Genomic DNA, 13,991 nt, shown 5'->3' with positions numbered 1-13,991 from the left:
CCAGATCTGGGTTTGTTGTGGGGGTGGAAATGATCTTTTCTCACTGCTGATGTGTTTTCTCTTCTTTTCTTGTAGGTGTGTGATGTGAAACAGYGGGCAGTCCTTGTAGCCTCCCCCACCAGCCTGCAGTGTCATGTGCCAGTATGAATAGTAAGAAAGCAAAGCATACTTCAGAGCTCAGCATCCCAGAAAGAAAAAAGGAGGAACTAAACAGAGAGAACAAATGATTGCTCTGCTTGCAAAACTTGGGGCTGTTCACTTTTTCTCCTGAGAGGCTTCATCTTGGCCTCTGTGAGGAAGCTGGGAAAGAGCAGCCACAGTGATTTTCTTAGGGTCTTTTTTACCTTTTTTTAATTTAATTTTTTTCTCCTTCGTGCCTGGATTTCAAGACTGCTGCACTGATCACAAACACTGGACATCAATATGTGTCATGTCATTGTAACGTGCCGGTCGATGCTGTGGACCCTGCTGAGTATCGTGGTGGCTTTCGCGGAGCTCATTGCCTTCATGAGCGCGGACTGGCTGATCGGCAAAGCGAAGCCCTCGAGCTCCGAGGAYGGGGACAACAGAACGGGGGGGACGCAGGAGCCCTACCGCCCAACGCTGGGYATCTACTGGCGCTGCATCAGGGTGTCCCACATGCAGCTCTCTCGACGAGACAAGCTTTGTGGCCCTTACGCTGAAAGCTTCAGTGAGATTGCCAGTGGGTTCTGGCAGGCTACCGCTATTTTCCTTGCCATGGGAATCGTGATTCTCTGCACCGTGGCGTTGGTGTCTGTCTTTACTATGTGTGTGCAGAGTATCATGAAGAAAAGCATTTTCAATGTCTGTGGGCTGCTACAAGGGATTGCAGGTACGTGCACTTTGAGAGCAACTAAAATTTTTAATTTTGGGGAAATTCAGATGAAGAAATGTAGCGATTCAGGCCTGCCTGCAGACAGACTGCTTTAGGCAGACCCAAAGTGATTCTATACTCTGGTGTTTATTCAAACATAACTGAAATTTAGAGCTGCACAGCATGTAATACATTATCATTGGCAGCAGAATTGTAACCTGATGTGTGCCAAGATGAACTGACCAGCGTTGCTTTTGTTTGCTGTTCATTTTTTTCTTCTGTTTGAATTTCTTTCAGTTACAAAAACTTCTGTCCTTTGCTACCAGCAGAGAACAAAGTTAATACTCGTATTAAGGCAGTCTATCTCTCTCTCACTACTTTAGTAATTTWTCCATGGACCAAAGGCAGTTCCCTCAGTGTCTTGGAGGCTTCGTGACTGTGGTGAGAGTAAATACCATCCCAGGGCTAAGAACTTGCTGGAGTCACACATCCAGTTCCTCCAGCATTTCATGCTAAGCAGCCTCCTTCAAAGCTTAAGTTTGACAAGTGATACCTTGCGATAAACCTTTCCTTTAGCCAGCTCATTGTTCAGCTGCACTTACACAGCCCAGTGAGCTTATCTTTTCACTGTCCAAGGATCACCTGTGCTTTGCCTGAAAAGACAAATTTGTTCTAGAGGTTTGGTGTTTCTGCTTAAACCCATAGATGTTACAGARGTTAAATGACTGTTAATAAACCAGTCCTGGACAGCCTTAGTAAGAGAAGTATTCGTCTTTCTGTATTCACCAGTGAGCCACAGGGAAAACCTGTCTCATACAGAGGTTTTCATCTTTCGTGCTCTGTGTGTGGTCATCTGGAGGAGGAGAGTGGTCTTCTGCCCTGCCTTGGCAGCCCTCAGAGACCTGTGAGGAGGGAGGGAATGAGCAGGGCCACCTCCTCTTTCTCTCTTGGTGGTGCTCTCAAGCAGATGTTTTCAATTCATGGAATTATTTAATCACAATAAAAATTAGGTTTTAACTTGTTTTGCTCAAAATGTGAATCCAGCTTTCCCCTTTTTCACCTCTGCTGAGGTGGCCAAACACGTCTGTGATGGCTGTACTTAAACAGGAGGTGTAATAATAGATATTCAAACCTTTCTCTGAAGCTGGATGGTTTGCTTAATTGAAATCTAACTTAATCTTATTCTTAACACACATGGGGAAGTAGGTGAAAACTGACTTTACTGCCTGCTGCAACCCTCCAGAGCCAGCGTTACACACCAGGGACTGGCTGATTCTGGCTCCTAAAGCATAACCACAGTGGCTCTCACCATTGYCTACTTCATGCTTCTTCAGTATAGAAGCATAACACCTTTTTCATGTCACCCACAATGTAAAGTTTGTGCTTCTGGAGCAGAATGAGATCCCTAGATTGGCTAAAGATGCTTCTGTTCATATGATGGCATACAGTTAGCATATCAGGGTCCTTCAGATAAATATGACAGGTTTTGCTGTAGTTACTTCTGGCACGCAGAATTTGCCGGAACCAATGTGACAAGGAAGCAGCTTGGCAGTGCAGATGAAGCCAGGGGAAGTTGTTAGTTTCTTGCTTCCTCACTCTATACTTCAGAAATACTCCATGACTGTTTTTTAGGAGATGCAGTTATTACTTGTTTTCTGTTGGAGGAGTATTTGTATGGGAAAGATTGCTTAGCAGCATAAATAGATCTTGGGCATGTCAGATTTGGGTCTTTAGAAAAGCTAACTTTACTTACAACTCTGATACCATCTCAAAGTACCAAGTCTATTGCTTAGTGTTAGCAGGTAGTAGGTACTTGTATCTTAGAATGGCAKTCTGTGAGAAAAATACATGCAAAGACAGTTTTATGTTTTGTTATCAATCCAGCTGTACCTGTAATGGGACTTGCAGKCTAAAACATTGAACACTACAGCTGACAAAGCATTTCTTACGTGTTAGGGCATAGATCAGTTCTCCTTGTACRGAGCCTAGAAGGACTTCCCTTCTTACAATTCAGATAAATGACACAGCATGAAACTGGTAAGAGAAAGGTCACCTTACTGAAACGTTGCTATGAGAAGTGTGTCTGCCAATATTTACAGCCAGGCGTCTTGTGACTCACAGCTCGTTTTCTCAAGATTAGTTTTATTGGGTCCACTGCTACTTTTGTGCCAGTAGCATTACAACATCTGCTTACTTAGTTTCAATTATTTTCCTTATGACTAATGATGGTTGCTAATTTCAGCTTTCTCAGTTCCTGAGTTTTGAAAAATGCTTAAGCAAGTTGCTCAAGAGGGACAGTTGTCAACATGGTTAATCCATTCAGGGGTTATGATTGATAAACTAATACCCTGACCAGAGAACAGGAGAAAATCCTACTTTAATCATTTTAAGCATAACATCATTCTTTCAAATGTGAACAATTATGTTTTTAATAAGCGTAGGAGAACAATTCACAAAATAATTTTGTTAATCAGCCCATATCAGTGCAATATTTGCAAGTATGTCAAACATCTCCTTTTCAAAGATGAGATGCACACATGGTAGAGTCATCCACAGGAACTCAGGATCTTGCAGACTTAATCTCATTTAAAATCTCTATATCTTTGCAGTAGAGATTTAATGTAATTAAAAACATACAACAACTTAATTTATTCCTGGAATTCATCATGACAAAACAATAACAGACACCGGATATATCTTTCCAGTCTAGCACGATTGGTTGTGATCTGGATGATGCCTAAGGTGAAATTACAAAACAGAAAGCAACGTCTCTTCTGTTAYGGCCCTTGGACAAATGTGCAAACACTCATTTAGGTCAACAGGAAGAAGCCATACATATATCTGGACCATAGGCATTTTAAAAAATTATTTTTATGGTAGAAAATGAGAAGGTGGTTGAAAAGGAAGAAGCTATGGCTCTTATTTAAACTCCTGTAATTCCTTTTTTATAGAGCAAGAAGTTCTACCACRTACTTTCAGACTGTAGTGCCTTTCATTCTGCAGCTATAGAAACAGTAATCAGTAGCCCTGGTTTTGGAGATGTTTGAGGATTGTTTCATCTGGATAAGCATCTTTTCTTTGCATTAGAGAGTGCAGGGAATGGAGCCATGTAATTGAATAGATAATTAGTACCCAGCAGCAAGAAGACCAGGCAGATTTTCATTTGCATGTCTTTTTAAGGAAAGTATTCTACTTTTAGTCTGTGAATCACTTGAAATGCAGAAGCTAAAGGAGGAAGGATATTATTACATGCCAGCTGACAAGACTCAATTCAAAGTAAATTTTCACAGTAATCATGTAGCTATAGGAAGTAAATAATTGGTGATCCCCTATTGACATACCATATGTGCATAGTGTAGTTGCATATGTGTTTACACATCTTATTTGGGCTTGTGTACTTCACTTAGTTGCTAAGTAATGTAATATAAACATAACCTAGCCTCAAAGGAGGGCGGGAAGAGCTTAGAGCTGAAACCAGGTTTGGCTTCCATCTCTGACAGTTTCCTCTATGATATTCTTAGTCAACAACTTGGCTTTTTTTTTTTTTTTTTTTTTTTTTGCCCTTTGTCATGGTTGGGCAGACAGAACTCCTTCCCTACAGCCAGTGCCTGCCTGACTTGCAGCTGAGCCACCACACCTGGGAGGAAGCTGAATTAGCTGCACCAATATTATCTCAATCACAGAACTTGAGCAAGCCCCTGTGTTTCCTTGTGGGGAGCTCAACATCATGTGCCTGCAAAGGCTTTGGGAAGAGCAGTGGGAAAAGGGAGCTGACATCAGAAAGGCTTATGGATTTGGAACTTCAGTTTGCTCTTCAGTACTGCTCTTTTGCCATGCTGAGGCCTTGCCAGGCACATTTACCAGAGGAGGATAAAGTAGTTTCTCTTCTCTAAAGTCTTTCCAGGGTGCTGATGGCTTCGCCTGGGAGGCCCCTCATGGGTCACCCCTTTTCATCTCTTCCTCAGTTCACAGTCCACTGTCTCCTAGCCCAAATGAGGCTCGACTAAACTGGTTCCTGATAAAAGCATGGGGGAAAAAGCATGTAAAAATTGGGTTGCATCAGTCAGAAGACCAGCTGTGTCCCAGGTGCACACCAAGGGTTGTCTCTGGTTTATTCAGGTGAATGCATGGCTGCATTTTGCTGTAGTGTGGCTTAGCTGGCTGTGCCGCTGGCAGCTGCACCTTTGACAGGTATATGACCAGCCAGCCGAAGCAAAGGTTTATGTGTGCAAACACTGCTACAGGCAGGCCAGAGAGCATTCAGTTTGCTTGGACACTCAGTTTAAATCTGTGTGCTTGGGCTCAGATGCCACAGTCTTGGGCCTCCCTCTTTCACCCCAGAGTTTCTCCTCCAGCACTGCTGGGGAGTGACTCAGCTTCTTCCTTTCCATGGTCAGAGAGGCTTGTTTTTATCCCTGACACTTGTCCGGCTCGGTCCCAAGCAATGATGTCTCTTCCACAGTACTTTCTCTTCTCAGGTGTCTGACAAGCTCTCCTGCATTCTTTTTTCTGACCTTTTCATGATCCTGCATTCTTTTTTTTCTGATCTTTGCATTATTTTTCTCTATAACTGTTCATGTCTTCTCCTTTTCCCTTCTTGGTGTCTTGGAGGGCTCCTCCATCAGCAGCTGCTGCAGTACCTTGGCCGTGGTTCACTTCCAGGTGTGCAGCTTTACTCTCAAATGCAAGGAAACTTCTCTGCAGCTTTCTARAATGAAGAAGTGAAAGTCAGTTTGAAGCTGTGTATGTAACAGTCTATCTTTGCTGCTGACTTTGTTTTACATATCTTGCAGTGAGAAATTGTTCAGCCTGTTATACTTATTTGGCATTGTTTTCATTTTGGGAGGCTGTGTGATTAGGAGGACAGCCTGAGCAGAGTGTGATGGGAACCATCTGAAGGGGACAAGGGTCTGGAGCTGCTTGTGGGGGTGGCTGAAGTAGGATGAGCCGCACAGGGTGGGCTCGTGGTGTGTGCAGCCGTGCRAGTGCAGACTCCTGGCTGCTGGAAGGTGAGGAGGCCGGTGGGAGCTGCGGAGGAGGAAGCTGAGGAGGAAGCGGGAGGTCAGCCAGGCCTTTCATCATCGAGGGGAGAAAAAGCAGGAGGCACAAGCTGTGGTGGAACAGCCATGAGGCTTCTAGAGCTCTTTTGTGCTCAGACCATAACYCAGAAGGTTATGATAGTGGCTGTATAGTTTAGAGTACTTGTTTATTGGTGGCATCACGCTGYACAAAGGCATTATTTTGTCTGAGAAAGGGACAAACTGGTGAGTAAGGAAGAAAGCACCTTGTGAGCTCACATTGCCTGCAGGCAGCAGAAGCTGTTGCACGGCCAGGGAACCAAAGCAGTAGGAGAGCAGAGCAAGAGTGGCTTTGCCCTTGAAGGCAAGGAAGCTTCTTGTTTGTCTTTCTAAAACGCAGAGCATGCATTTTTCAAAAAGCATATTTCCTCTTTGGATTCAGCTCAGAGTTTTTCTTTTCTGATGCCAGAATTCTGAATTCTTGGGGTGGGAAGAAAGAAAAAAGGGAGGGGAGAGGGATTTCTAATGGAAATCCTGACAGTCTGAACTGCTTTTGCTGTCTGCGGTATAGTGCTTCCTGTAACCTATATGGCCCAATGCCAGCATGATATCTAATACACACTTGGCTGCTGAAAGTTCAAGCAAAGGCAACTGYTGTCTTGGAATATGCCAGGGAAGGAAAATGAGTTCAAGTGCTAAATTGCTGTTGAGCCTGAGGGAGAGCATTAGTAACTTCAAAGAAATAAAATGAAGATTTCAGTGTTTTGTTAGATTTGGTGGTTGACTCATCTCCTGCACAGTCGAGGTGGGCACTTGGAAACCARTAGACACACAACAGATTAAAATGAATAGAAAACCAAACAAAAATGTAAGGTTTTCAGTGATCAAGTTTGGCAGCTGATTATCTTGGCAAGCATAAAACTCTTCCAACAAACAGTGCTTAGTGTGAGAGAGACTCTCACGCTACCCACTGAGAAATGTTTTATTGTGGCACATGTGCACACTGAGGTCTCTTCTACCAGCAAAGGTGAGATGCTGAGCACTTCTTTACACCCCTGCCCTGCTGATGTGGGAAAGAGTGCTGGTGACCCCAAGAGGCCGTGGGGCTGTCAGGAGGGCACAAGAACTCTGTTTCTGTCACAGTTTTTCTTCCAGCCCTCAGAGCCAAGACAGATGCTCCTGTTTGTATATAGAATGCAAACATGAGGAAAATATTTTAACTTAGCAAATGCTATGTTCTCACTCAAACACAAGAGAAAAATATGAAAGGAGCTCTTTCAAGAAAGGGGGCTAACTTTTACTTAGCTCCCATCTTTGGTGTTCCTGATGTGGTGGTGAGGAAATATGTGGATTTGAGTTTTGCTTCCTTCACCAATACAAAAGCCCTGCATTTTTCTGCTGCAAAACTCATGAAGCCACTTGAAATTCTCTGCTGCCTGCATCTCCACTTGCTTTTTCCTTCAGGCTGAGTCCTAGTTCACCTGCAACTCCTCTCCTCCAGCCCCACACTGAGCTTTTGTTTGTACCAGAGGATGAATATTGAGGAAATGTAAGGCCATGAAAAAGGTGACCTGTAGCCCTTTTACCTCTGCTTAAGCCAAGGCAGGTTGTTGTTTTGGCCTTCCTTGCAGAGCTATGGTCATTTTTCATTCCCTTTCTGCTAATCCAGCACAAGCAATTGGTGGTTTGGCGGGCATGGCACTCCCTGGACAGGCAGCAGTGGAAGAGATTTTGGAGAATGGTGTGAAATGTACTGGGTCTTGCCCTTTGCTTCTGTCGTGGACAGAATATTTAACATGGCCTTTCCCTCCCTGACCCAGGAACCTCCTGAATTTACCATCCACAACTGAATTTCTCATWTAGCAGCTTTGACTGAGCATTTTCTTGGGTTGTCCTAGATTACAAACACTCAAACGTGCTTTATTGGGTTTTAAGGTAACATGCAAGAGGCGGCTGTGCCTGAGCAATGACCCTGTGGGTGGAGAGTCTTTGTTTACCTCTCTACTGCTGAAAACTTGTGAACTTTTGGCTTTTCCCCTGTAAGGTGCTTTATCTTGACTTAATTGTTGGGTTGACAGCCACCACATGGGAGCCCCCAGAGTGTGGTGACTTTATATGGCTGACGGCCAGCAAAGAGGCAGCAGTGTCATTTCAGGCCTTGGGACTGATTTTGCTTTGACTCTGCACATTTCCTTCCCTCCCAACTAATGGACACTCTCACCACATACATAAAAATTATTAAAAACTAATGGTGCATTTGCTCTCTCCTCTCTTAAACAGTGTTCTGCAGGGTCACACTTCACTTCAGAGAAGTCCAAGTAGTAAGGTCGTAAGACCATAAAAAAACAGGCCTTAAATTCCCCACATCAAGCTGATAAACTCTCATGTTTTGTGGCTTTTTTTGGGGCTAGTAAAACATAATGGTTCAGTGTCCTACGAAGTAGTGGCCTGCACTGTATTCCTATCTTTGTTTCCAGATCCACTAATTTCATCAGATGTTTGCATAGSTTTGGTTGTGAATAAATATCTTTGATTTGCATTACAGATGGGAAAAGAAACATGAGAGCAGGGACCTTGTCCTGTTCCTCAGCTTGGGGAAGGCAGAGGTTAGGGAACTACTTCTTCTGGTAACTGCATGCCCTTATAGTACCAAGACAGTTTGAAATGGAAAACAAAAAAATCTGTGCAGTCACCTGGTTATAGTTTCAAATGATTGATTCTCCTGCCTCAGGCTAGGGTATCCCAAGTTCACTGAAATAAATCTGTATGTGTGAGCAGCCATCTGCAGTGATTGTAGCTAAGAAGGGATGGACCTTGCTTCAGTGCATTGCCTGCTGGCAACCCTCCCACCCACYACAGCCACGCTTCCAGCTTACCCCAAAACTCCTCTGCTCGTGTTAGTCTGCTCCAGCTGTGGCATCCAGGCAGGCTTTTTAAGGCATTGATCTTCCTAATACTGTGAGTTTTGCTTTTGTTTCTCATGCAGTGTTTCCAGGAGGGCCAGAGGCCATTTCTAAGGCACTAGGGCATGAAAAGTCTCCCCTTCATTTCTGGATAAAGAACTCCTGCCTCTGGTCAGCTTCTTGCATTTAGTGGGTCTGGCAGCCCTCCAGGGTGATGAAGAGCAGCTGCAGAGGCAGGTCTAGGGTCCTGTGCTGTGGGTACTGTTAGCAGTGTTCCATTCACCATCTCACCCTTTTCCTATAGCCAGTGTGGGGTGCTAGAAGCACAAGGTCAGCTGGCCTGAGCCCACCTCTTGAGCTCTCACTTGATTGAAAGGGTATTTCTGAATCATTTCCCTGAGSGTGTCTGTGGTGCAGCTGCCCGGTAGGAGGCTGTCCCTTCATCTGTCTGTCACTGGGGAAAGTGGTCAAAAGTGCACAAGTGGTGACCTGGTGGCATCCCTSCTGGGTTTGTCAGGGAAAATGGGCATATGGAAAAGCCTCCTTGGCCTAATCTAGACTAGTACATTTGTACAAATATTTAACACATGAAATTGTTCAGGTAGCATATTTCACATGTGTAATTGTGAGCAATAAAGGTAGGGTGCCTGGCTGATTCATAATCTCCTTGTGGMTGTGCAGAAGATGAAAACAATCAGGATCAGTGCCACTGGGGATGTAGCCCACCTGCACTGCACTGCAAAGCYAGTCCCTTCCTGTTTTACCCTTTTACCCTTTTTCTCTTCCCCTCTGAAAATGTTGCTGCTCAGTTGTGCTGCTCCATAGGAGCCTGTTGCAGTGCCACCTCATTGATCACAGCTGCTTAATTTCCTGTTTCTTCAGCAGTGTTTAAAAACTTCTTTTACTATTTTGCTAGGAAATGAGTAGATAGTTTCAGGCTTTGCAATGGAAATTGGCTTTGTTAGTATATGCTGTTGTTTAATACGGCACAACAGCAGCTGCACAGGAGACTGTCAAAACTAACCAGCATGCCCTCACTTAGCTAAACAAGCCTCTGCCTGCCTCCTGTCTCAAGGGTTTCTTCCAAAGAAGAAAAAAGGTTTTCCTCAGATCTGACCCCAGCACATAATGTGACATAAAAATGCCCACAATGAAAGTCTGGTCTGTTGGTTCCTGCAGTGTTGACCTGGCAGCACTGCTGCAGTGTGTGAAAACCAGGAGAAGCAATGGCTTGCTGCAGCTGCAGACCCTTCAAAGGGGAAACATTCTTGGTGCACAAATACAAACAGTCTTCTGCTACAGGAAAAGCATTAATGAACTGTCTTCTGAAACACCATTGCACAGTGATGCAATCTGCTGTATTGATAATCGACATTCACGGTGCGTTGCAAGGTTTTGTTTTGGTGTTTTAGGAGAAAGTTGCTATTACACCATTTAAGCAAAGAGGGCCTGGTGTTTAATGGGCTGTTGTAATCATGAGATATAGTTTAATCTAATAATAACATTAAAATCTAAATCTCACAAAGGCTTCTTTTTTGAAAGCAAGTAATTAGGGCCTGWTAATAAAAGGTTATGTCGTAAAATTGCCTTCAGTGAAAGATGTGAAAATGTTCTCTGCTGACAGAACTAACACCAAAGAGTTACGGATGAGGTCTCTGGGTAAGAAAAGTCATTTGAATAGTTTTCTGTTGTCATTCCTCAGCATCTGACAACATTGTGTGACGACATTCTTTCATGCCTCTCTTAAAGATTCCTAAGAGGAAAGGTAACTGAGAACTGGRAACAACTAACAAAAACGAAAATGCAATTAAGAAAAATTATCATACTGGTTTCAAGAAGTGGGTTCATGCTGATTAAGTAGGAGCAGTGGTATGCTGCACAAGCTGCGGTCTCAGCAGTGCAGCTGTACTCAGAGAGGGGGTTAAATCTAGAACAGAGCAAGCATGAGCTCTGTGAGCCTGTAGAGGAGCACGGTGGAGAACACCTTATAATGTTTTCAGAGTTAATTTGTTTCTCCCAGCAGAGTGAACAAACAGCAGTAATTCTACAGGTAGATTGGCTGTGAATTAAAAGTCATTTACTGTACAGCAGGCACAAAGAACAGAAAGGATTCATTGCAGAAAACTTCTTCAAATAGAGCACTCAGTTTTTATTCTCTTTTTCTTTAATACTGGTTTGTCTTCAAAGACACAGGGATGAGCAAACACTGATTTATTAAGAAAAAGAAATCTCCATCATAAATATTTACTGTCCAGATATGTCTCAAGGCAAACTGTCACCAGAAGACAGGAGCAGAGGGGCTGACTCTTTTTCAGGGGTGCCTGGTTGCAGTAGTTGAACAGTGAAGTGCTTTGGTTTGCTGGCTGCTGTTTTAGGCAGTTTAGGCAGTGTTTTGCACTGTTGGTGGATCATTATCTGCCCATTTTGTTCAAGCTGCAGGAGTTACTGAGATGAGCTCAGTGGCTGTCTCCTCTGAGACAGCCTCAGGAGGTATCTGAGGTAGCAGGAGGCAAAGCTCCCATTTAATTGAACACTCCTTTCTGGGTGGATTGGGARAGTCAGGAAGGGAGTCTGCACAGCTCAGCCTTTGCTCCGGATATTGGAGCTTTTTAGCAGAAAAGGGATCTGTGCCTCCCCACACGCTGATAGCATGAAATCGAAGGCATGAAATCAGAATCTGCTGGGGATATGTTGAATTTTCTTAATGGAATAATCTWTATTTACTTTGCCTGTCAAGCAGAAACTTGTTATTAATGAAGTAAGAAATGATAATGCTAAGAGACTCATGAGAGGCTGCCTGTCTGCACTGAAATGGAGTAGTAGAAAGGAGGTTTGGTAGTGAAAACAATACTTATTTTTTTAGTTTTATTATGCTGGTCCAGTATAGGAGTTATGAAGTTAGCTATCTGAAATCAGTTTCTTACTCTGACTGTATTCAAATCCATAGTTAAGAGTTTCCTCCAGATTTTGTTTTCATCTGTAGAAAACAGCTGAAGTTTATCAGATTATGGTCTTTCATAGTATTTATTAGATTTATATATCCAGGAATTTTCTGTACTTTATAAAAAAGGTCTAAGTCAGTAAAGTCCTGATGACTGTATTTGGCAGCAGTGCTGCATTTTTTGAGAGACTGAGTTTTGGGTTATGGCTTTTCAGCTTGGGGCATACATTCCACGAACCAGTAGCTTTCAGGAGTTGTTCAGTGCTCTAGTTTAGATAAAAATTGATGGATGTGTCTTGTTGGTCCTGCTTGTGACACTCAGCCATAAGCCAGGTTTTCTGTGAAACACGGGCTGTCTAGGTTTGTGAGTGATGGAGTGGTAAACTTAAAAAACTTCCGTGCTGGCAGCAGCTACACTGGCATTTCAGATACAGCTTCTTAACTCAGTGATGGCGATTTTTACCTACCCAAGGACTTGTGATCATTAGAGAGAGCAGCAATTGGCCCCTACCAATGTGCAGTCAGAAAGATACATAGTGTGGTCATGCCAGTTGCACAGAACAGGAAACTAGTGATGAATAGAGAAGGAACTGCTGGTGTTTAGTCTGAAATGGCTTCAGGGCTCAGCAGGATGAATGCACAGCTTATCCAGGTCTGTCCAAGATAAAGCAATACTTTATACTTAATGTATTTGGCCAACCAGCCAGGAAACACTGCATAAAATTTGCCATTGGTTCTTAAATGTAAGCAGTGATGAAATCCCTCCACAGAGAATGGATATCACTCACTAATGGATTTTGCCGCCCCAAAGAGTAATGATATTTAGGTCATTCATGCCCATGGTGTTGTGTCATCATTAGAAAAACGCTGGAGGAAGGACTTTCTTTTGTGAAATGTCTGGCATTCACAGACRTTAGACAGTTGCATGATGGTTTTTGCATTTTGTGTAAATTAACTGCTTACTAGCTAGGGTCCACCTTTTCTTTGCTGATGAGGAAAATTTCATGCATCGGGCTGAATTTCTTTAAACAAACTATTAAGGAAACGTAACATACTGCAGAAGAGTCTAAATGCTACTCTAACTGAATGGAAGCAGATATAAATAACTCTTTTAGCCCTCTGTAATCTCTTAGGTATAGGGAAGAAAGAAAAGACTGATTTTAGTGCACAACTTATAGCTTACTTCTAGAAGGTAACAGCAYTTATAGCAGTTGCTTTCATCTGGATACCAGGTTAAATAAAGGGCTCTAAAGTGCAGGAAAAAYTGATCAGAAATATTTGCAGTATCTGGAAGGCTATATTCATTTTCTGGAAAAGTGGTGATGTTTAAACAAAACCTGATTTTCATAATTTTTCCTGTTCTTGTCAGGAAAATAATAAGGTAAACAGAAAACAAGTGTTGGTACCTGTGAGCTGTCCTGATGTTTAGCCCCTTCCTGCATTCCTTGCAGGAGGGAGGTGTGTGTTTAATTCATTGTGATTCTTTTCTTAGCAGGGCCCGTAAGAAAGCACTGTAGCCACTAGCTGTTATTGTTACATTAGACATTTTTATTAAATCCCCTCTCTTTTGTTCAGACACGCACAGGGACAGTAATGTGATTTCTAATTAATGAAGCCTGTCATTCATAGAGTAATTATGAATATGAGAGACAATCACATGGGCAGAAGTCTACTCTGAGCATTTCATTTCCAGCCGGAGGAACAGGAGGGTATTTAGGYAGTTTAGCAAGATGGGCAGTTGAGGCTTTTGCTCCTGCCATCACTAGAAATGTGCTTTCCTTCTGTAGTAGTTGCCTGTTTGGAGGATCCCAGGGTTTTGCATGCACTGGCTGTGGGTACTTGGATCTGTTCGTTTGAGGCTGACAGGCTGACTCCAGAATCCCTCTGTTAGGAGAGCAGCTTACTGAGCTGGCAGTGTTATTTTTCTAATATGTCCTAATGTGGCCAGAAATCCAGAAGTGGGAGATTTTTTTTTCCCTTTTTTTTGTTTTTTCCCAGGCAAGAAAATCAATGTAGGCAAAATCCAGAGGAAAAAGAGGCAAACATTTATGATGAGTGGCTAAATACAGCTGAATGAGGGCTAGCTAAATACAAAAYCAAAAGTGGGTGTAAACATTCCTAAGTTTTTGAGGAGTGCAAGTATAAGCAGTAGATAGAGATGCTTGAAAATTTTACAGGCTCTCAAAGTAGCAATAATGTGTGAGAACAAAGGATGTAGGAGGAGTACAGAGATTAAAATTAGGAACTAGTCCATTTTAATATAAAATAAGCTTTTCACAACATGAATCACAGGG

General features: G+C 43.0%; 1 protein-coding gene across 4 annotated transcripts in view; it reads left to right on the top strand.

Moving 5' to 3' along the window:
- LHFPL2 (LHFPL tetraspan subfamily member 2) overlaps positions 1 to 13,991 on the top strand; it is a 112,355-nt gene that overhangs the window by 94,265 nt on the left and 4,099 nt on the right. For all 4 annotated transcript variants that reach the window (XM_057363855.1, XM_057363852.1, XM_057363853.1 and 1 more), the window contains one exon: positions 76 to 853. In XM_057363855.1, the coding sequence (XP_057219838.1) occupies positions 424 to 853 (430 nt within the window). In that variant the 5' untranslated portion in view covers positions 76 to 423. The remainder of the gene's footprint in view (positions 1 to 75; positions 854 to 13,991) is intronic.

This window comes from Malurus melanocephalus, unplaced genomic scaffold (genome assembly GCF_030028575.1).
Source record: "Malurus melanocephalus ecotype Western Australia unplaced genomic scaffold, MMel_1.1 scaffold_31, whole genome shotgun sequence".
Classification (NCBI taxonomy): domain Eukaryota; kingdom Metazoa; phylum Chordata; class Aves; order Passeriformes; family Maluridae; genus Malurus; species Malurus melanocephalus.
The sequence above is the reverse complement of the archived record's forward strand: the minus strand, read 5'-3'. Positions and strand labels throughout refer to the sequence as shown.